Genomic DNA, 23,715 nt, shown 5'->3' with positions numbered 1-23,715 from the left:
TTAGAGGCACAGATACACAGTTTTCATACTGGGGAAAAAAGGTTGGGGGTACTTAATGACTTTTCAAATTTGAAGTTAAATTGCAGGTACTATTGCAGTTGTATTCCATGTGGCAGTATGTAGAAATTTACTGCCACCTTTCTTTGTTTGGACTGGCTGACAGCCTGGCGTACGTACCTGTGTAAATATGGCTGTGCTGTGGTCAGGGAATGATGTCATTACAAACGCCAGGCCTCTGTCTGCTGGAGACGTGGAGCAGTGGACGTAAGCGCTTATGGGAATTGTATTGCGTCAGCATTGCTCAATACAGGAGAGGCCTGACAGCCAAAGCTCTGCAAATCTGTTGCTTGTTGGCAGCAGATTTGGGAAATGTTGCGCTATTTTCCACTTTGAGAGAATTCCAACTGGGTTTTACACTGTTTTAATGAGCATAGTCATAAAACAAAACAAAACGAAACTGTGTCAGTTCTTTGAACTTAGCATTTTCATACATTAGTACAGTGTGGTCATCATGATGTAAAGCATCCTGTAGCTTGTTCTATGGCTGGCGGAAAGCCATACGTACAGATATTTATAAATAATGTGATATTTTTGCCTGTATTTCAAAAATATTTTTTTTTTTAATTTTGCATTGCAACCTATCGGTTAGATTATTTTATACTGGACATAATATGTGCTTCCAGACAGTTCTCCCTTATTTAATTATATCCATTTTATAGATTAATACAAAGTGATGATGGTTTTGACGTATTTGTTGATGGATGTAGCTTGCACAGCTAAAGGAAATCACAGCTCGTGACTGCCCTCTACCACACGTTACAACCATATAATATTAGCCAGCTGCTTAAATGTCCTTCCAGTTCCATAATGGGTGAATGTAATTTTTTTTTTTTTTTAATCTCAGCTATGGTTCATGGATTTTGTGTAAAATGATGATGTATGACAAGAAACCACCGGGAGTTATAGGCAAGCGTCAGCCTGAGCCATGACGATTTATATAATTATATTTATATAATTTATATCATTGTGGGCATAATTTAAATGAAAAGCTCAAATACTTTTAAACAATTTTCAAACTGGAGTGGAGCTTGATAAAGTACCACCCCAGTAAAAGGCTTAAAATTTTATTATTTTATTTTTCCAACCAACAATTATTGCACGACTCTCATCAAAATATTTCCATTACCAGAAAGATGAACACTCAGGGCTGCCCACATAACCTTAAAGGCCCCACTGGTAGTAGAGATAAGGTATCAGTTGGTAATGGAAAATCCTAGTTGTGTACTGATTATCAAATGCTGTTTTGGGAAAAAAAATGCTAAGGTCCTGCTGTAACAGTGGTGACGCAAAGCCTATCTGAGGCAACGGTTGTCCTTGGCAATGTGCAAAACAATTTGATGCAATGCAGCACAGCATTCTGGTCCTCCTCCGTAGCAGGTCTTGATATGCTTTTTCATTTGACCTGGCTTATTTTAACAGATACTTCACGTGGAACCAAGGCCTTGGGTACAGGGCATTCCCATTGGCCCCTACGGTTTTTGGGGCTCCAGCTCTCCCCAATCTAGAAACTGGTGTCCCCGTGATTGTGGACATGACTGCGTACGCATACAGGCTCCTGGCCATGCATTTTCTCCAGGGCACCCAGCTGAAGTCTCCTAAAATGACTTTTTCCAAAACATTTCCAGATTGTTTCCAAGATTTTTTCCAAACTTACTGGAAACAAATGGAGCAGTGTTTGGGGCGAGATGGACCAGAGTGTCCTTTCTGCCTGTTGAAATTTTTTTGCCACCCACCTTGGCCAGTAAATGAGGAATTGTTTGGAGACAACTTGTGGAAGTAGCTATGATTTCTCTTAAAAAATATTGTATAAGCAGAGGGCTACTAATGCTATTTTCAGTTGTCCTGGAAAATTGTTGTCCTGGATTTAGGATCTGCGTTCTCTAATGTGAAATAATTGAATACTGTATGTTTTTTTTTCCTGAATACAATTGTTTGTTTCACTATTTCTTTGAATTAGAAAACATTGTTCTTGGTTGCTTTTGATGCTTCTTGTGGCTTCAAATCTAGTTGAAACAGTCTTGTTTACTAAAGAAATTACTTTCACCCAGCCTTGATTCTCCACCGATCAGGTTCCTTGTCTGTGCTTCGATCAGAGGAAGAATGCTGATGAAGGGATATTGTTCAGTACTCGAGATAGCATGTCCAAATGACGTTTAATTAGAATTTTCATTTTCACATTATTTTCATCTTTTATTTTCATTTTCATCTTCATTCTCTTTGGCTACAATCCCATAAAGTATTGAACAGGTAAAAATGTAGAACAGTTGTAGCAGTTAAAATGGAAAACAGATGGGGTATGCATATTTAAATTACAGAGGCTTGGTGCTGTGGTCAGAAGTTACTCTAGTTCATATATAGCATTGACAAAATAAATCAATATAATGTGTCTGGAATAATTAAAAGTGTGACTTGTGGCATAAATAGAGTAATGTTGAACCTTAATATTAAAAATGAAGTGTTTCATTACAATACTGTATCACCAGCTAATTATGGAGTGAATCATTTGGGAAGTATTTCCAAGGGAGATGACAGATCAACAGTTTGTAATCGTATTTGCAGTTTTAATCCATTTGGGTCCCTTTGCGAGTACATTTAGTAGTAATACTAGTAGTAGTAATTATAGTAGTAGTAGTAATAGTAGCATGGTAAAACAGTATTAGTAGATGCTGAAGTAGTCATCAGAATAATTGTAGCATATTCCTATTTTAAAGTGTTGAAACATAAATTAAAAATTGATCCAACTGATTTATCCTTTTGACGCTTGAAACTTTCCAAATATATTTTTTGCACAATTCCCATAGCAGTTTATAAATTCTGTTTATGAATCACGTCCCCCTTACATCATTATGTGTCGGGAATACTAAGGGGCAGTTCATTCTAATCAAGTCTATCCCTGTGTTTCAGTGTGTTCATTTAATGTTATGGTATTCCTTTTCTTAACTCATTAGGTTCTTTATTTTTCAATTATTAATTCTACTAAATACATTTAAAATCTAGGTGGGAAAATAGTGTATTTTATTTTGCTTACAAAATGTCTTTACCACACCATGCAACCATTTCATGTGATTGTAATAGAAAAATTATTCTTGGATCAGAATAAATAATAAGAAATGCGTTATCAAAAATTTTACTAACAAGCTAGGTTTCTAGAAGAAATATAATTTGTCTCGAACATGCCAAGAGACAGACACAGACATAAACATTCTTCGTAAAAAAACAAAACAAACAAAGAAAAAACTGTGATGGTCAGGTATTTACTGTTGTTGGTTTGATTCTTCACAAATGTAATCCAGTGAGTGATTTATCGTCTTTGTTTTGCAGTCGATCCCATTTTGCGGTTCTTAGGAGAGGGAGCCCGCATTGATTCTCCAGACCAACCACACCCAGCAGTTGTTGGTGAACTCCCGTTGGGTAGTGGGGACAATGATCTCTTTCCTTCTCCTTTGGCCACCATTGTCCCAACCCTGAGCTTTATTAATGGGAAACATGAGTTGACTCTGGAACCAGATCACCTAGGGGTTCAAGAAGCCAGAGGAGATCAATTTGAGAGTGTGTCTCCCTCTGAGAATGAGGTACCCCAGTATGAAGGACCTGGAGACTTCTCACAGGAAACAACAACCTCATTTGACTACTCCGTCGTTGAAGCTGGCAGCGACTCTATAGGAGCAGATAAGTTTGTTGAGTCGACTCCTCCCCAGCATCCCTTGGAGAAGGAAGAATCATCAGGTGAGGAGCCTAAAATAAAGACGACTACATCAACCCATGCTCCCGCAACAGTTGGACCGAGCACACCAATAGGTGCGACACCGGGAAAAGATTCCTCTCTGGCAGAAAAGGATAGTCCCAAAGAGTTATCCCCAGATGGCCCAACACACAGAACCCCCTTGGATGAAGATATGGAAGGATCTACTGGTCCAGAAGGCTCAGGGCCTGAAGGTTCAGTTGTGCCCACAACTGAAGCTTTCAGCCAAATGTCGGTGGCAACAGATGAGGCGGAAATAGCAGAGCTAGGGAAAGACTCAGAGGGTGTGAGTATAGATTTTACCACAAAATCCCCTTTGAAACTTGTCTCCGTTAGTACTAGTGTTCTTACTGCAGACACCAGTCCGCAACCAGAAACTTCAGAGGACTTTGAAGGGTCGACTTCAGCCGAAGAGGAAGGCTCCACATCAGAACCGTTTCCACCAACCTCTGTTGACAAAGCCTCTAAGGATGATGTGCGGAAAGCTGTGTCACCTCTGGAAGTCCCAAGCACTGTTGAGAATGGTATTGATTTTACAGAAGGAGAGGAGACTTCAGGTGATCAAACTGCTGAGAAGCTTCCCAAGGAGGCTTCAGTGACAAAATCACCTGTTTTGCTAGACACAAAGGTGGAATCCACTGCACCTTCAGTACAGTTGAAGATTGATGGTACCACTCAAGAAACACTGGGCACAGAGGAGAGTTCAGGAGACATAATTGATACTAAAATGTCCCAGCCATCAATTCCTGTTGTGATACCAACTCCAACAAGCAGCTATGTTAAATCTGGTTTAGAAGAAAAGTTAGACGAGGAAAAGCAAGATGAGGAAAAGCCTGTCATCGACGTTGATACCTCTTCAGTGGTTGAGTCTTCCCCGTCGCCTTTTCCCATCCTAACCGAGGAAGCAGTGGGCATGGCTGTTGTGACCATCACCCCAAAAACCCCGTCTGAAAAGGCCCAGGACACAGACGGATCCAGTGAAGACTTAACTCCTGACTCCAAGCAAGTTGTGTCAAAATCTACCACAGCCCAACCAACAACTACTTCTAGCTCTGTGTCGTCAGAGGAATTTTCTGGAGACAGCGTCAAGGCTTTGACTGCTGCCCAGCCTGAAGTGGTAGTTTATGTAGGGACCACTATCATCCCAAAGCCTGCAACAACACCTAAAGAGTCTTTCCAGCAAGTGATGTCAGAGGTCACTTCAACACATCTTCCATTTGCTGATAAGGTTCTTGAGGAAACTGGGCCTACAACCACAAAGCCTGAATCAAAATCAGACTCCAGTTCTCAGGAGCAGGGACCTCAGCCATCTCCAGGCACAGAAGTAGTCAAATTGCAGTCTTCCAGCTCTGAAAGCTCCTCAGGGGAAGAGGAGGAGGGAAAAGAGAAATCCCTATTAGAGGCTACTACCTCCAGCACCACAGTGGCATCTACCACAGCTTCGGAGGAATATGAAGTAGTAGACTATGATAGCGTTGCAGGCCCTCCATTGCTTGAGGTTGGGCCTCCTAATGGAATGGAAACCACCGTGGAACCTGAGACAGGAACAGACCTTGGATACACCATTGAGGGTCAGACTGTTGACATCCCAGGTACTCTTACAATCTGATGCTAATTAATATTTTCTTAAAGCTATATGCTTTTCAAAATAATGAAATACCATCAATATATCAATTTATACCAAAATATCTGTCTTTATTCAATTCATACATTGAATAAAGGAGGTCCTCTTTGCTGTTAGGGAATTAAATGTAATTATATGTTTTAAATATAAAAAAGTAAATTTTATTTAACTTATTTTCTTTTTCACAGAAGTTACAGGAAATTTTTGTCATTGCAGGTGTTCAGTCTTGCACTGAGAACGTGTGCCTGAATGGAGGTTCTTGCTATAAGAGGGGAGAATCCTATATCTGTGCATGTGCCCCTGGCTACAGCGGGGTGCACTGTGAAACAGGTAGGTAACAAGCCTTACATGTCCATGGACTATGCCATGGTCACAGAATCACTGCACAGCATACTGGCCCTTGTGCTTTCTTATTCCTATTCTCTTTTGTGAATGCTGCTGCCCAGTCTTTTGCTGCTTGTTTAGTGCTGATCTATTCAGCTGTATTCCCAAGTGTTGAAGAGAGATGAGGATGTGAAATATTCTTTCATATTTAGTTTATGTGAAATAATAATTGTTTTATCCCATTGGAGCTTTTGGTGTTTTTAAACTACACTGATGAAACACAATCCTCTCATTTGGCATGTGTAGATATTGACGAGTGCCAGTCCAACCCCTGTCGAAATGGCGCCACCTGCATAGATGGAATAAACTCTTTCTCATGCGTCTGCCTTCCAAGCTATGCAGGAGCACTCTGTGAACATGGTAAGGACTCCTTTTGTTACAATTATTTATTTATTTATATATTTTTTTAATATAACATTTGTTTAACAATGTTTTTCCAACTGAAATCAATTATCTTTTGATAATAAAAGGGGAATAATATAAAGGATTATAATTATTAGATGGTCAGATATAGAGAATCTGTTTTTATTTATTTATTTGGCCCAGACACACAGATTAACCCCCCCTCCTCCCCTACATACATATACTGCACATGCCCACTTGTGAATATAACTTGACATCCAAAAATCCTACTAAGCAAGTAATATCTTTAGCAGCTTTTCAACCTTTTGGCTTTTATGAACCACACTAAAATAATTAGAAAATATATTGTGGGATTGAGTGCTGTTACCAGATGGGTTTACATTGCGCAATCCCTGGCTGGTTAGTTATGGCTCGAGTGTCCCTTTAGTTGTAAATAGCATGAAACCTTCTTCCCACTATATTTTGGCACTCTATGTTAGAGTGTTGTTTGACCACATTCTTTGAGTCAGTTCTAGGACTCAATAACAGTTTCAGGCAATAGTCCTACAAAAACTGCATGAAGAATTTGAAGGACACAATGACCAGTACAAAAGAAATGAAACCCAACAAAATTCAGTGACATGGAGAATTTCACAGACGGGGACATTCTGATCTTGATTAAGTCGAGCTGTTTTCGCGGGGGTGACGTGTGAGTGTGGCTGTAACCAGTTCTGACCGCCCACATGTCGCTGTTGGGCCAGTACTGGTAACCCCCATCCAAAAACAAAAAACTGAACAAAACAGCTGGAGTCAATTTAACAGTGTTCGATGTACCTTTCTGATTGCCACTTAGCAGCCTTAGAAAAAGTAATGTTCCTTACTCTGTGACTGACTGTCTGAGTGAGCATCACCTATGAAGTCAAAGACAGTACCTCTTATAACCACTAGATGGCAAAAAGACTGGTGGAGTCACTATGTACTGTCAATCACTTAATTATTTGAAGAAATCAAATTGTTTGCTTTCTACGGTGATTGGGTGAAAAAAGGGAAATTACACACTTCTTTTCATGTAATTAAGTAATTTGAATAATTTGTAATAATTATTTGAAAGTCACTTTTTATTTGCATGGAGAGAAGTGTTTAAATTTTTTCATCTGATTTAATAGGCTGTTAATGAACACCTTTTTTTGGGTTTGCGTACTTTTTTCTGCAGTGATGCATCAAATGAGTTAGTCGCTAATAACACATGACAGCTGCACCCACTTTGGGGGATTATGAAGCCGTACTGCTCTGGCACTACGAGAACAGATGTCCAACAAAATAGTTATACAAAAACTGTTTCCAATTTGATATTTTTAAAAACACCTCAAATTCCACCTGCATATAAACAAATAATCCTAGCAGTATCAGTTGCACACACCTTGTTCTGTCACCTTATTCAGTGGTGTTTTGTTCCCTATGGATTTTTATCCAGTGCTGGGTGTACTGTTGGTGCCTGTGTAGCTCAGAGTCATACATGGTCCAGCTGTTCTCACTTAAGTGTGAGAGGTTGGCTTTTATTTTGTCTCAGGTTCTGGTGATTGGCAGGCTGCACCGAATTCAGTTCCCCCTCCCCGAAAGTTCTGATGCGAGCCATTGTCCCCTCTGTGAATTGGTTCCAGGCACACTTTGCGTGTAGCTGTAATTATGGAGCAGCAACGGCCACCCCCCCCCCCCCACACACACACACACACCACATACCCCTCCATCCTCCTGATCGTTTGTTTGTTCGCACACAGCTGTTTTCTCAGGCTTCACTGCCAGCAAAAAGGCAGAAATAAAAAAATAGGAAAAAGGAGTCCATTATTGTTACAGAGGAGATTTACAGCTGTGCAGACGTTGAGGATAAAAACTAATTAAATAATTTATCCTCTTCACATGTGGTGGGAGAAAAGGACACAGCCACGTTGGTTAGCACTGGAATGAGAGGACTCTACAGAAGTCTTCTTCTCCCAGACTGTTGAGTCTAATAAGACTCTTCTAGATGCCATTCTTTCTAAGATTTCTTTAAGCACTGTTATTAGTTAAATACCACATTTGTGAATTTTTCTTCCCACAGAATTTTTCTTTCCGTGGTTTTGTTAGTTCAATTGCTTTAACATGTGCAAAGAAAAAACCTAAAATCATCATTAATACATCATGAATATATCATATCAAGAATTTACGATATTGAGGCGCACACATACTGAAACTCAAAAGTGAGAATTGAAACGGTATGATGTTACTATTTTAAACAGTTGTTTTAGCACTTAATGTTTTGCAGTATCCTGACAGAGAATCTAACCAGACCCCATCCAAATATGCATGCCCTTATTAGGTTACAGTGTTGTGATGATTTTCTTGAGATTTTGCACAAGTGGGTCATTTATTTACTTTGGCCCTAAGAAAAAGGAACTCCCCAAAAGGAACAGCAGTACCTCAATTTCACAACTAGATGGCGGAAATGCACTAATCAGGTGACTGGCCAGAGTAGCTGTAGACCCTGAACAGTGCCTGTTCTTGTTCTTGATTTTGATGGGCTCGACCTCCTATAGAGGGCTGAGTCCTAACATTAGGGTCACATGATGCCGGTAATCCTGATTCCCTCCTCCCCCGCTCACCCTGGGGGACCCTTATTTTGCTCCCCTTCATCAACTCCAGACTTCCTGAGAGATCGGGTCTCCTGACAGTAAAACAGGCACGAGCAGGCTGGAGAGCATGGGGCCTAATTGGCACGCAGGGCACCCGTGCCTAACGCCAGGCCTGGAATCAGTCTCTCAGCATGTCCTCCCATGACCCTCAACCTTCCACATTCCCCTCAGCCCCCTGGCCTCTCTCAGGTATACAGACACAGCAATGGCAGCTTTCCCATACATCACTCCCAATCCAGCCATAATATTAATACTAAGTGCTCCTTTAGTAAACCGATATATTCTTGGATATTCCATGTATGATATGGGGATGTCTCCAGATATGAGAGTACCATCACTCCAGTACAACTGAAAATGTATCACATTCTCATGAAAGCAGAAAAGAGAAACCCACATGCTTTCTGAAATTAGGAAACAAAAAAGTACTGTCATGAGATTTATCAAAAAATAACAGCATAACTGCTAGCTATGTAATTTATTTTTTCCAAAGTGATATGGGATTCATCACTCATTCGCTTTGCTTGATTGTAATGTAATCAAGGCCATTGAGAACATTGGGATGAAAGTCTCGACAGTTTTATCTCCAGGCCTGGATTTAAGCCTTTGTTTATTTGACAAACAAAGGGCCTTGGTTAGACTTTGTTACTCTTAGAAAAGGGCAGTATTTTCTTTTTCCTGTCTGCCAAAAATGATGCCAAGCTTTGCTGTGTGAGATTGGCATTTAAATTTCCAGCTATACCTCCAGGTTAGCCGCAGCGATTTGCAGCAATTTGTTGATGCCAATTGCAATGTTTTCCTCAAAGTTTAATTTACTTCAGTTGTTTTCATTATAAAACAAATTGAAAAGAATGCTCTACTGAATTCTTTATAAATTCTGTGGTCTGTAATAAGACACAATGTTTCATTTGTACAATAATCATACCTCATGCGTAGAACTCAAGAGCTTGTGCAGTTTGTACTCAGACTTAAAAATATTAAGCAATTTTAATTCAGATGTTTATTGAATTTGTCATGTTATGTCAAAGGTTATGGAATTATTTAAGCACATCTTTAAGACCTCATTCAATGAGTCCGTTTAAAAAAGAATGCCCTGTCAGTCGGCTATGGTTTAAAGCCAACTTTAACTTGACTTAACTAGGGGTTTAAAAGGATAGTTTGTTTGCAAGCCACAGTCAGTGATTTGTACTGATGACTCTGTTGTACACTGTATGTTTGCAACAGCAGCTAATTCACTCTCTGCAACAGCAGCACATCAGCCCAAGAATGAAAGGACAATGGAATTTCCAAAAAGACGGCCAAGAGTCCAGTGTAGCACAAGCGAGAGCTGTCTGTATGGGTTCATTCATTAAACAGTCCTTCCTTTAGGAGCTGTGTGGCTACCATTGTTTCACCACTCTGGCTTTCCCCTGTGGATATTGAAGTTATTAGGTGTGACGGTACGGGTGCTGGGACCCAGGCGCAGAGTGGGGGAAAAAAAACACGAAACTCAAAAAGGGAAACTTAACAAAGATTTTACTCACACAAAAAAAGGCAAACACAACCAGGGAACAGGCAAGGCCACAAAGGGCAAAACAACAAACTCAAAACATTAAGAACAAAACACAGAACAGAACACAGGCAGGCAGGCAGGGTACAGGCAGGTGGAACACACAGGCAAACACAAAAGAAACACCAGAAAATACATACGGGTCAGGAACAAACACAAGTCAGAAGCAAACACAGGTAGGAAACAAACAAGTCAGGAACAAAACACAAACGGGTAAAAACGCAGGCAGGTACAATGGGTCTGAAAATTCATAGGCAACAAACACAAGGAAGAACAAACGCAAGGAACCAGCACCCGAGTCAAGGGAACAGAGAACTTAAATAGACAAGGGGTAACAAGACACAGGTGAACTCAAAAAACAATCAAACCAGAAGGAGGGGATAACAAGACACAGGTGGGAACCATGATGGGATAACGAGACAATTGAAACAATCATACAATTAACAGGAGGGGAGCAGGACACAAAACGGAAGTGCCGCCATCTGGCGGCCCAACAAGGGAAACACAGACAGGAACACAGGACCATGACAGTACCCCCCCCCAAGGGACGGCTCCTGACGTCCCAGGAGGCCGACCCGGGGAGGGAGTCAACAGAGGGTGGGGCTGGAGACCGGATTCAGGACTGGACAAGACAAGAACAGGGACAGAACACAGGAACAAGACTCTGGACCGGACTCTGACGAGGGAACAGGACTCAGACAGGAACAGGGACTGGACACAGAACTGGGGCAGGAACAGGACAGGAACGGAACAAGACAAGACTCGGGGCTGGACTGGACAGGAACGGAACAAGACAAGACTCGGGGCTGGACTGGACAGGAACGGAACAAGACAAGACTCGGGCTGGACTGGACAGGAACGGAACAAGACAGACTCGGGGCTGGAGGGACAGGAAGGGATCTCGGGGCTGGAGAGGGACTCGGGGCTGGAGAGGGACTCGGGGCTGGAAACAGGACCGACAGGAACAGGACTGGACAGGAACAGGACTGGACACAGGACTCAGGGCAGAAGCAGGACTGGACAGGAACAGGACGGGACTCAGGACTAGAACGGGACGCAGGACTCGGGACTGGACTCAGACGGGGGAGCAGGACTCGGGACTGGGCAGGACCCGGGCGAACACGGGGAAATTCAGGGTGGCAATCGGGCGACACGGGGAAATTCAGGGCCCGCACATCGGGCGACACGGGGGAGACTCAGGGCCCGCACATCGGGCGACACGGGGGAGACTCAGGGCCCGCACATCGGGCGACACGGGGGAGACTCAGGGCCCGCACATCGGGCGACACGGGGGAGACTCAGGGCCCGCACATCGGGCGACACGGGGAAATTCAGGCTGCCCGCACTCGGGCGACACGGGGGAAACTCAGGGCCCGCACTCGGGCGACTCGGGGGAACTCAGGGCCGCACATCGGGGACCGGGAAACTCAGGGCCGCACATCGGGGACTCGGGGGAAACTCAGGGCCGCACATCGGGGACTCGGGGGAAACTCAGGGCCCGCACATCGGGCGACTCGGGGGAAATCAGGGCCCGTACTCGGGCGACAGGGGGACTCAGGAAACCAGGGGGAACTCAGGAAACCAGGGGGGACTTGGACAGGGGCAAGGCAGACATACAGGACTGGACTGGGGCGAGGTGGACACAGGACAGCAACGAGACGGGGCACGACAACACTGGACTGGGTTGGACAAGACTGAGGGGGAAACAGACTGCCAGATACTGGCACAATAGGGAGACCTAAAAAGACAGACACAGGGACAAGCAGGCGGGGAGGCACACGGCGACACCGATGGACACACAAAGGGACAGGCAGACAGGGAAGGCGAGGGGGGAACCCAACAACTGACATAGGGACTGACACACAGGCAAACAAGACAAAACACACGCGGACTGGCACACAGACAGACAGGCAGACAGGCGGGCAAACACGTTGGCCGATGGGCTGACGGCCTGGGGGGCAGACAAACAGGCCAACAAACTGGCTGACACACATACGGGTAGACTAACAGACAAACAGGCGGGCAGACAATTAGACAGGGGGGCCGGGGAACACACGGACACACGGTTGGGAGGACAGACACCAAAGGGAGAATGGACACCAGGGGGAGCGACGAGACCGGGGGAGGGACGACCACTGGGGGGAGCGACGAGACCGGGGGAGGGACGACCACTGGGGGGAGCACGGACACCGGGGGAGTGACGACCACTCGGGGGAGCGACGACACCAGGGGAAGGACGAACCCTGGAGGACGGGGGAACACTAGAGGGAAAACGGACACTGGGGGGCGTGAGAACACTAGGGGAAGCACGAACGCCAGGGGGAGCACGAACGCCAGGGGGAGCATGAACGCCAGGGGGAGCATGAACGCCAGGGGGAGCATGAACGCCAGGGGGCAAAGGTGGGAGGGCACTAGGGGGAGCGAGAACACTAGGGAAAGAACGGACACTGGGGGGCGCGAGAACACTAGGGGGAGCACGAACGCCAGGGGGAGCACGAACGCCAGGGGGCAAGGTGTGGACACTAGGGAGAGCAAGAACACTAGGGGAAGAACGGACACTGGGGGGCGCGAGAACACTAGGGGGAGCACGAACGCCAGGGGGAGCACAAACGCCAGGGGGAGCACGAACGCCAGGGGGAGCATGAACGCCAGGGGGAGCATGAACGCCAGGGGGAGCACGAACGCTAGGGGGCAAGGCAGGTGGCTTAGCCTGCGGGGCGGCCAGAGCAGTCTGCGGCGGCCCCTGCGGGACAACAGAAGGGACCGTTGTCCTCTCCGGGGCTCTGGACGGCTCTGGAAGCCTCTCCGGAGCTCTGGACGGCTCCGGAAGCCTCTCCGGAGCTCTGGACGGCTCCGGAGGCCCCCCCGGGACTCGAGGCAGCTGCGGAGGCCCCCCTGGGGCTTGAGGCGGCTCCGGAGGCCCCCCCGGGGCTCGAGGCACAAGTAAAGCCCGAAACTTGGGTGTAGCAGGCGGCCTCCGCGGAAGGGTCAGAGCAGGCGGGACCTCCGGGGCTGGAGGCGGCTCTGGGGGCCTCTCCGGGGCTGGAGGCGGCTCTGGGGGCCTCTCCGGGGCTGGAGGCGGCTCTGGGGGCCTCTCCGGGGCTCGAGGCGGCTCTGGGGGCCTCTCCGGAGCTCGAGGCGGCTCTGGGTGCCTCTCCGGGGCTCGAGGCGGATCTGGGAGCCTCTCCGGGGCTCGAGGCGGATCTGGGAGCCTCTCCGGGGCTCGAGGCGGATCTGGGAGCCTCTCCGGGGCTCGAGGCGGATCTGGGAGCCTCTCCGGGGCTCGAGGCGGATCTGGGAGCCTCTCCGGGGCTCGAGGCGGATCTGGGAGCCTCTCCGGGGCTCGAGGCGGATCTGGGAGCCTCTCCGGGGCTCCAGGTGGCTCTGGGGGCCGCTCCGGGACTTGAGGCAGAGCAGGCCGTGAAGGCCGCTCCGGGACTTGAGGCAGAGCAGGCCGTGAAGGCCGCTCCGGGACTTGAGGCAGAGCAGGCCGTGAAGGCCGCTCCGGGGCTTGAGGCAGAGCAGGCCGTGAAGGCCGCTCCGGGGCTTGAGGCAGAGCAGGCCGTGAAGGCCGCTCCGGGACTTGAGGCAGAGCAGGCCGTGAGGGCCGCTCCGGGACTTGAGGCAGAGCAGGCCGTGAGGGCCGCTCCGGGACTTGAGGCAGAGCAGGCCGTGAGGGCCGCTCCGGGACTTGAGGCAGAGCAGGCCGTGAGGGCCGCTCCGGGACTTGAGGCAGAGCAGGCCGTGAAGGCCCCTCCGGGACTTGGAGCAGAGCAGGCCGTGAAGGCCCTTCCTGGACTTGGGGTGGAGCAGGCCGAGGGCCCTGCCGACTGGGCTGGGCAGGGGACAGGAGCACAGACCACAGCCGTAGGGAACCCGGCTGGGCAGCCGGACGGGACCGGCGGGACCCCCGCGGGCCGGACCCTGGGAAGATCGCCAGTCGAGACCCTTCAAATGATGCAGGGCCGGGAACCGCTGGCTGGGCAGCTGGAGGTCTGGCCAACCGGGAGGCAGCCCGACCACGGCGCCTCCGTGACCGTCCGCCCCGGGCGCTGGGAAGCTCAAGGGCGAGGGACTCCCAGTCGCTGGGTGGCGAGTCCTCCGGGTCACTCCACCACCCCGGTGGCATGATAAACAAAAAAAAAAAAAAATAAAAAATAAAAAATTTATAAAAAAATAAAAATAAAAAAAAACTCTGCTGGGTCCCAAACTGGCTGGTTCCTTCTGTGACGGTACGGGTGCTGGGACCCAGGCGCAGAGTGGGGGAAAAAAAACACGAAACTCAAAAAGGGAAACTTAACAAAGATTTTACTCACACAAAAAAAGGCAAACACAACCAGGGAACAGGCAAGGCCACAAAGGGCAAAACAACAAACTCAAAACATTAAGAACAAAACACAGAACAGAACACAGGCAGGCAGGCAGGGTACAGGCAGGTGGAACACACAGGCAAACACAAAAGAAACACCAGAAAATACATACGGGTCAGGAACAAACACAAGTCAGAAGCAAACACAGGTAGGAAACAAACAAGTCAGGAACAAAACACAAACGGGTAAAAAACGCAGGCAGGTACAATGGGTCTGAAAATTCATAGGCAACAAACACAAGGAAGAACAAACGCAAGGAACCAGCACCCGAGTCAAGGGAACAGAGAACTTAAATAGACAAGGGGTAACAAGACACAGGTGAACTCAAAAAACAATCAAACCAGAAGGAGGGGATAACAAGACACAGGTGGGAACCATGATGGGATAACGAGACAATTGAAACAATCATACAATTAACAGGAGGGGAGCAGGACACAAAACGGAAGTGCCGCCATCTGGCGGCCCAACAAGGGAAACACAGACAGGAACACAGGACCATGACAATTAGGGGTTGGTTGATAAGCCAGATCATGATTATAATTGTGCTAAATTGCGTTGGCTGGATTTGCATAGCGGTGATTAGCATAGTAGCAGTTGTGTGCCTCTGAATGTGCTCTTTCTGTGAGCCAGTGTGTCAGGCTGCCTGGCAGATACAGCACGCGGCACTGTTCAGCAAACAGTGCCGCTGTAATCCCTCTGATGGGGATGAAAGACAAACTCATGCGACATGAGGCACAGTCAGTAAGGTCCACTGCACATTTCAACCCATTTAGATACTGCTTGCTCATTGGTCTCTTTTTCCTCTTTTTTTAAAAACTTTTTTTGTGTTAAATTTTCTTAAGTTAAGTTTTATTATAGGAAAACAAGTGCCATTGTCTATTTTATTGTTGTTATTGCATAATTTACATTAATGCATTTTTGTCCATACTGTGAAGTGCAGTTTTTAGTTATACAATTTGTCAATAGGTAAAATGAGCACAACAAATAGTTGAAGTAAGACCCATCCTCCCACTGCAACACTTGTTAGTAGTTCAACAGCCCACAGATTGATTGATTGATTGATTGAATGCACTGAGACCACCTCCTCTACTTTTCTTGCCTACAGACACAGAGACCTGTGACTATGGGTGGCACAAGTTCCAGGGTCACTGCTACAAGTACCTCACCCACCGCCGGACGTGGGACGCCGCAGAGAGGGAGTGTCGCCTGCAGGGGGCGCACCTGGCCAGCGTTCTTTCGCATGAGGAGCAGCTCTTTGTCAACCGTAAGCGCTTGTCACCATTCGCTCCAGAGTGACTTTCCATGATACTGAAAAGTTCCAGCTCTTCATTTATTGGCCATTTGTAATTGATACCTTGGAATTCTTTGTCACAAATTTTCATTTTAGAATGATACTAAATAGTAATAAAATAAAATGCAAATACATTTATTTTATGCTTCCATAAAAGCAACAAGGGGGTGTACATGCTCCTCCTGGGCATCTGAAAAGTACTGTTAATAAGACATGTTCCATATCCTATTAATCTCTATTGTAAAGAGTAACTATGGTGATGAATGGAGGTGGTAGTGTGGCTTGGCACTTCATATGGAACTGATCTAAGATCCCCTTGACATTGTTACTGAACCTAAGTTGGGCCAGCATATGGTATAAATAGCACGTAAGTGGATGGTATGCACATCTGAGCTGTGTACAGCAGAATGCCTTTGGTAAGGATATCAGAAAAAAAGTATTTAGTTTAAACGACAGATTCACCTCCATAGACTATGACTACTCTGTCAAGCATTGTTTCAGTTCCATTCTTACCACTGCAATCACTGGAATATTCTGTTATAATAATGGTGTAATTCTAGTGTTCAGTAGTCATAGCTATTGAACTAACTTTTGGCAGTTTTTTAGAACACATAGAACTTTTGGGCTTTTTAAACAGGAAGCATGATTCACAAGTATGAAATTGTCCCTGTTTTCACATTTGCGCTGTGAGCTTAATGTGGCAGAGGAATTGGCTCCTGACTTTTAACTCTGTCCTGGCAGGCTTGGGACATGACTACCAGTGGATTGGTCTGAATGACAAGATGTTTGAGAATGATTTCCGCTGGACAGATGGTCGTCCCATGGTAAGAAATGGTTACTGTTTTGAGGAAGCTTGTATGAAATAACAGCTGTGTGTCTTTCCCTACATCACTGATTTAACACAAGCCTTCTGAACTCGAGTATCACAGTGAGGGTTGTAACAGGGGATGTAACTCAATAAAAAATAATTTTTTGCTAGTGAGTATGGTCAGATAGAGTGTTCTATAAGCCACTTTCAAACCCACGTTGTTTATCTTCTGTATGAATGGATACACACAGTAATGTCCAGTTAAATACAAGTGCTTTTTCTCAGTTCACATGTACGTGTGTGTGTGTGGGGGGGATGGGGGGTGTGTCTGTGTGAGTCTGTATGTATGAGCCTGCCTGTGTGTATTTGTACGCACATGCCTGTGTGGAGAAGTGGAGTGTATCACAGCAGGATGCCTGTCAGAGGTCTCCATCTGCCGTGTAGGAAAGGAACTTAATTACTGTTTGTGTGGAGTAGCTGAATCAGTTGTCCATCACTTCAAAGCCAGAGTGACAGAGGAAAGAAGGATAGAATGAAAGGAGGAGACCGGAGGGTAGGGAGAAGCATTGACCATCTGCAGAGACACTGCCGGTGGTCTCACCCGCGGGTCCAAATGGAAGCCGGTGAGCCCAGACAGCGATGACACAGGTGTGGACAGTTAGCAGGAATCTAGGGGAGGCAGGTCTCTGTGGAAAGGGAGCAAGTGGGCCCCACCTGTCAAAGGAATCATTTGCAGGAAGAAGCAGCGGGTTGCAGCGCACCCTTCCAAAACCCCTGCAAGAATGTGTCTGTGGTCACCTGAGCAGGAACGCCAAAGAGTTTTAGCCCTCAGATTTGGCGAAAGACAGAGTCTGAGATCAGGAAGCCCCAACAGTGCTATTCACTCCCTCTAGTTAGCAGTTGAAAGAGATATAAAACTTAAATATAAAACACTAAATGAAAAATATTTCTTAACGATGTGAAACAGCATGCAATGCCATAATTTTGTACAATTTATTTGCAAAACTAATCAGGGATGTTTGTCTTCTAAGCTGGATGACCTTTACTTTCTGCCCATGCTGAGTACTCCAACATGCAGTTTATATGTTTTGCATTAGTTGTTCCTCAGTGTGGTTCCATGCGAATGTTGGCCTTTTTAAAACTGACATTTGACGGCTGGCAGCATTCACAGGGTGCTGTAGATGAGTCACTGTCCTGGGTTCAGTACGCAGTCTTCCGTAACTTTGACCCACAGTAGAAAAATTCCTTCTTTGCAAACACAATTTGCCATTTTCAGCAATCGCCAAAATGAACTAACCTTGTTTGTGAAGGAAAAAGGCCAAGGTTGCATTTATCCACAGTACGCTGTGTACTGGGCGTCCTAGGTGTACCCGTTTTTCGATTGGTTCACCAGAAAATCAAAGGTCTCGTCCCCAGGTTCACTAATGCAATCTGACTCCACCAGACCGCGATCGCCCACCAGCAAATTTCTCCGGTACACCCATGATTGGAACTGGAGCCACTATTGGGTCGAAGTTTTGATAAATGTAGGCCAATGTATTGTGATTATGAAGTTCTGTACATTGAATTCTTGAGTCTGGGGTAGACCTATTCTAGTCATAAGGGTGCATGAGCAGTAGTGTTTGGCACCGTAAGGACCAGATGATGGATCCGATGCTGTGGGGCAGAGAGGCACAACTTGTGATGTGATGACAGGAAGTGATGAAAAGCCCCCCAGATGCTGTTCCTGAGTTCTGGGTTTTCACTCGGTGTCTTCTGGCTGCTCTTAGGCAGATGTGGCCTGCAGCTAGAATCAGGCATCAAACACGATGCCAGAGCTGACAGAAGGGTTATCAAGGGCTGAGACAGGAGAGGGTGGCATTGCTCTAGCACTGATTATTCACAGTGACATGCAGAATGCCTCTATTATTTCATGTGTCTTCTTCTGCTTATCCAACAGAATCCAAGCTATCGCTCTCTTTTGTATCTCTCATATCTGACACACACACGCACACATACACACACACACACACACACACCTGCACACACACATTCAGGGCCTTGGCAAAACATTTTCTTGCCTTTTAGATAGTCTTCTTGATTTTTACTTTGTGATCCATTTCACCACAATGTCATACTGGGCTATATGAGGTCATATACATAGGCTAATAATTTATGCCTTATAAGATGCAAAGATGAGGAAGTAAATAGCCGGCCTTGAAAGAAGACTTGAGTCAGAAATGTGGGATAATAGCCTTGGTGTGGGTCCTGAAAATACCCTGCTCGCTTAGCTTATTGTTTTAGCAGAAACTCTTGCAAATCCTCAGAGCATTCGTCTCCAGTGGATCAAAATCTGCTTGGCTCTGCAGTTCTATAAAAATGAACCATGGCGACAGCCAGGAAGGTAATGCAGTGCGGTTTAATTGTCTAGGGGAACAGGGCTGTTTGTGTTTGGGGTTTGTTCTGCAACTGAATTACTGGCCAATTAACATTTTTTTAAAGTTATTTTTACCCAAGCCCTGTCAAGTTTTTAATTTATTTGTGTGTGTGCGTGTGTGTGTGTGTGTGTGTGTGTGTGTCCTGCAGAGACCATAGAGAAAGTATGTCAAAGCAGTCAGCGTGATCTCCCTGAGATTAATATAAAGTATTTTAATGGGGAGCCTGTTGTTTCTTTAGTTGCTGGTAGGCTTTGGTTTTATCCTGCTTTTTGTAAAGACGCAGTACCACAGACATCCACCTGAGGGACCTGTTCCTCAGTAATACTTCGGCTATCAGTATGGAGTACAAGACATTTTCAGTTTAGTTCTGAGAAAACATGAGCTGTGTCTCTTAACTGAGTTTCTTAACTGCTCATCCAGGTTTTTGCGAATGAAGCAAGAGAAAGGGCAAGTATGCCCCCTAGGGTCCATTTCACCACATGAACATTACTGATCGCTGTAATGTGAGCTGAAAGTGGTATGATTCAACGGATGATAGAACTTACGACCTCCTGGATCCATGAGAAAAAATACTGCTGACACAACAAATCATTTGCTGAGATGTGGGCAGATGGGTGGTGCGAAGGAAAGCTTCAAAAACATTTTTACTGTTTTAGTGTACTTTTCTCATGCATTCTGTACACATTTGTTAAAACATAGATGGAATGCATGATAAAGACACATCTACCAATGTGACTGTAGTTCCCTGTAGTTGTACCTGTATTTCATCCAGGGAATATAAATCACAGAATGGTGCGCTTGTATTCATACCTGCTGTTGGATGGTTAGAGCATCCTGTACTCTCTTAGAACAGACATTTATCTGTGATTTATCATAGCACTGGAGGTAGAGCAAGTAGAAGACTTAAGTGTATAAATTGCGATAAAGCAGGACTGTGTCGGGTGGTATTCAGGTCTAAATGTACCGAAGACTGGGGACACCCAGGCTGTGCGGAAGTCAGGGTGCTTCTGGCTGGGGACAGATAAGAAAGTGGTGACCTGTGGATAGTGGAGTGGCTGGCATGAGGCACCTTGTTCTGGTGTATTGACTTGTCAGTCTTTCCACACTATGCTTTGCCTCCTGGTCTAACACTCACCTTAAGCGACTGCAGTAGAAAATGAACACGGATAGACCACTCACCTCTTTATTCAAGTGATCACCAAACTTTATGTAGCGCCCAGTTAATCAAATCATATGAGCTAGAGTCCACTTCACCAGCCAACTTGTTTTATTAACTGGTATGCTATGCTGTAAATAAATCAGCAAGCAAGTAAATTACATAAATGTAGTATTTTTATATCCACATCAAATTTGTGTGCTTGACGTACAAGTTTCAAGATGATGTGCAAAGTTCACATTCCTGCCCTATAACTGACTGAAAACCAGCACAATTCGGTCTCTCTGGATAAGCGTGACAGAAAACGCCCAAATGTAGCCAGTGATTAAGAAAGCGGTCAGCTGGGAGGTTTACTTGTGTTCTCTGAAGTTTACATTTCATGGCTAAGCTTGGACTAATGGAAGTCTGCAGCGTGTAAATAAAAGATTAGAAGTTTATACCAGAGTGACGCATAGGCCTGTAATAAAGTGCGGGGGTCGAGCACTTCCCCTCAGTGAGGGAAATGACGCTGCGCAGAAGGCCTTATCAGATCGTGATGTGCAGTAATGGACTCAGTCATGCCTCACGAATCAGCTGCCGAACCCTGCCAGGGCTCCATGCTCCCCCCGAGGTGGCTGTAGATACTTTGTCGTTCCCACGACTGGCTGTGAATCAGCATCCTGGAACGACTGCATTAGTTTAACATCTTATTACAACAGATGGGTCAGATAGGGCTGTCTGTAGCGCATTTATGTCTGATGGTTATAGACTAGTGGCAAATCATTTCCCCCGTAACAGTGTTTGATGGATCAGTAAGCATCTGATAGGAGGCGAAAGCAGATTATTGTGTAATTATTTTTAATAACCAAAACCATTTTCCTTGCAATTTAATAAATATTGTTGTTTTTTTACCTTGATTGAAGGAGTCGAGTTATGTTGGCATTAAAAAAAAATGTTGATAGCATTTGTATGTTTTTTTTTTTTGCAGCAATATGAGAACTGGAGACCCAGCCAGCCGGACAGCTTCTTCTCCACAGGCGAGGACTGTGTGGTGATGATCTGGCATGAGGGCGGGCAATGGAATGATGTGCCCTGTAACTACCACCTGACCTTCACCTGCAAGAAGGGCACAGGTGAGGGGGGTCACTCTGCAGCCTCTCAAACTGAGCGTGTTGACAGCCACAGCTGGAATGTGCTCTGTTAGTGGCTGTTATTATTAAAGTTTTAATGAAGAACAGCGGAAGCTTAGCGTCTGTGGACTTGGTTAGTACTTCAATAGGAGATCTCCTGGGAAAGTTAAGTTGCTGCTGGAAGAGATGTTGGTGGCCCAGTAGGGGGTGCTCTTCCCTCTGGACCAAATGGATTACTCAGTGCCTCAGCTCGGTCATGTACCTCAAAAGGAGTATGCCAGCTGATAGGGGCATGGATTTCCTTTGGACTGAACTGAATGTCTGAAGATTTCCAGCTGGTTCACCCGAATGAATATTCAGTAAAATAAATGTGTGTGCATTAGGGCTGCACACTATATTGAATCACGTTTTTTTAAAGCATAATAAGATTAACCGCGATCATGCGATGTACAAGCATTTTTTCTCTTTTATCATACCTGATACGGTAGTAAATAACCCAAAATCACTGGCCATGTAAAATGCTTCCAGGCACAAATTATAATAAATCACTGATCGATGAGCCTGGCGGCAGTTATGCCCCATGGAGGCAGTTATTCTTATTGCCCTTAAAAAACCTGGCATTTTATATATCATGCAACCCTAGTGTGAAAACATAGATATTTTAGTTCAGTTTGGTTTGTTACTTTTTTCTTATCATAAAAAGGGGGATGTTAGATGATGACTGATTTTATGAACACTCTGAAAGAGTTCTCCCCTGTATTCCTCTACACTGAGTCATAGCATGGCGTCATTCCCTTATCCTTTTGCATTCTCCCTCTCCCTTCAGTTGCTTGCGGTCAGCCTCCGGTCGTGCAGAATGCCCGTATCTTCGGAAACATGAGGCCTCGTTATGAGATCAACTCTCTGGTGCGTTACCACTGCAAGGACGGCTTCATCCAGAGACACGTGCCCACCATCCGCTGCCGTGGTGACGGCCAATGGGACCAGCCCAAAATCACCTGCATTAGCCGTGAGTGTCCAGACCTTCATTCTGTTAATGTAATGTCAGCCATTTTTACTGTGTCATTAATCCAGACAAATAATGACAAATAAGCACTTGAACAACTATTGAACAAGGCACAAGTCTAGGTACCTGCTTTGGGTGAGTGTATTAGAGAATGGCATACTTAGTTCATCTACACAGTAAGCTATTCAGTGGTTAATCAACATTTTACTCTAATAGAGTACAATTGATCCCCCTTAGACTCATATAAACACTGTTAGACTTAAATTAACACCAGAAATGTTACCATGAGTCACATAACTGTCCTTCACAACAGGTTGTTATGGTTTTGGGGGGCTTGAGCATTCTGCCCTATTCCTTTCCACCCCTGTTTCTCTAATTAGAGTTTGTCACATCGTTTGGATTAATAGTCCATGCGCATGCAGAATTCACTCTGCCTACAGACCCCTTCCACGCTGATTGGTTCAGAGCTTGGCAGGCGTGTTGATTGCGTTAGCTGCGGCACCTGTCTAACGTTACTTAAGGTGTGGATTCACAGAAAGACGGTGCTTTAGTGTCATCTACACACAAGAGCCGGTACTGGTAACCAAACAGTGCTTTTCAGCGCTTTGTACCTATATATAAAATTCACGTCAAAGAATTATGCCCATAGGCATTAATAATCTCTTGCGTGATAATTGTATAAGGGAGGTATCTGGTTTAACTCACCCGTGACTTCCTTAGTCAGGATTGTCACGGGGTAGAGAGTTAGGAGGAGATCAGTTCTGCAAGTGTGCAGTTAGTCCTCTCTCTCTCTGAGCTATGGAGGTTTTTGAGTGCAGTGTCCAGAAGTTGGGTCTGCATCAGCTCGCTCCGTTGGGCTATTTATTTTATTTTCGTTCTGAGTTTTGGAGAACCTATCTACTCCTCCCCCTTGGTTCGGAGTCCTCCTTTTGAGGTTCCCTTATTTAGTTGGGATATTCCCGTGGAGTAGTAGTCGTTTCTGTTCGTTTCTTTGCCCTTCCTCGATCTCGGAAGAGATTTTGTGGCGTGCTCAGCTTTTAGAGAGACGCTTTATTAAGATCCCTGTTCGGTTGCGCTTGGTCTCCGTCCCCCAACCCTTTCACAGGTGGATTCACAATGTAGATGTAGATAGACCCTGTAAATGTGCTCATTCAAATTAAAGTATTTTCAGTGAGTGAAATAATGGGATTC

At 45.6% G+C, this 23,715-nt stretch overlaps 1 protein-coding gene across 4 annotated transcripts in view; it reads left to right on the top strand.

The window, feature by feature from the left end:
- Nucleotides 1-23,715, top strand: part of vcanb (versican b) — a 46,887-nt gene that overhangs the window by 20,299 nt on the left and 2,873 nt on the right. For all 4 annotated transcript variants that reach the window (XM_064306851.1, XM_064306849.1, XM_064306848.1 and 1 more), the window contains 7 exons: nucleotides 3,382-5,394; nucleotides 5,643-5,756; nucleotides 6,057-6,170; nucleotides 15,843-16,001; nucleotides 16,770-16,852; nucleotides 21,377-21,521; nucleotides 22,345-22,527. In XM_064306851.1, coding sequence (XP_064162921.1) covers nucleotides 3,382-5,394; nucleotides 5,643-5,756; nucleotides 6,057-6,170; nucleotides 15,843-16,001; nucleotides 16,770-16,852; nucleotides 21,377-21,521; nucleotides 22,345-22,527 — 2,811 coding nt within the window. The remainder of the gene's footprint in view (nucleotides 1-3,381; nucleotides 5,395-5,642; nucleotides 5,757-6,056; nucleotides 6,171-15,842; nucleotides 16,002-16,769; nucleotides 16,853-21,376; nucleotides 21,522-22,344; nucleotides 22,528-23,715) is intronic.

This window comes from Anguilla rostrata, chromosome 14 (assembly GCF_018555375.3).
Source record: "Anguilla rostrata isolate EN2019 chromosome 14, ASM1855537v3, whole genome shotgun sequence".
NCBI lineage: Eukaryota > Metazoa > Chordata > Actinopteri > Anguilliformes > Anguillidae > Anguilla > Anguilla rostrata.
Note: the sequence above shows the minus strand (reverse complement) of the source record. Positions and strands in the feature narration are given on the sequence as shown.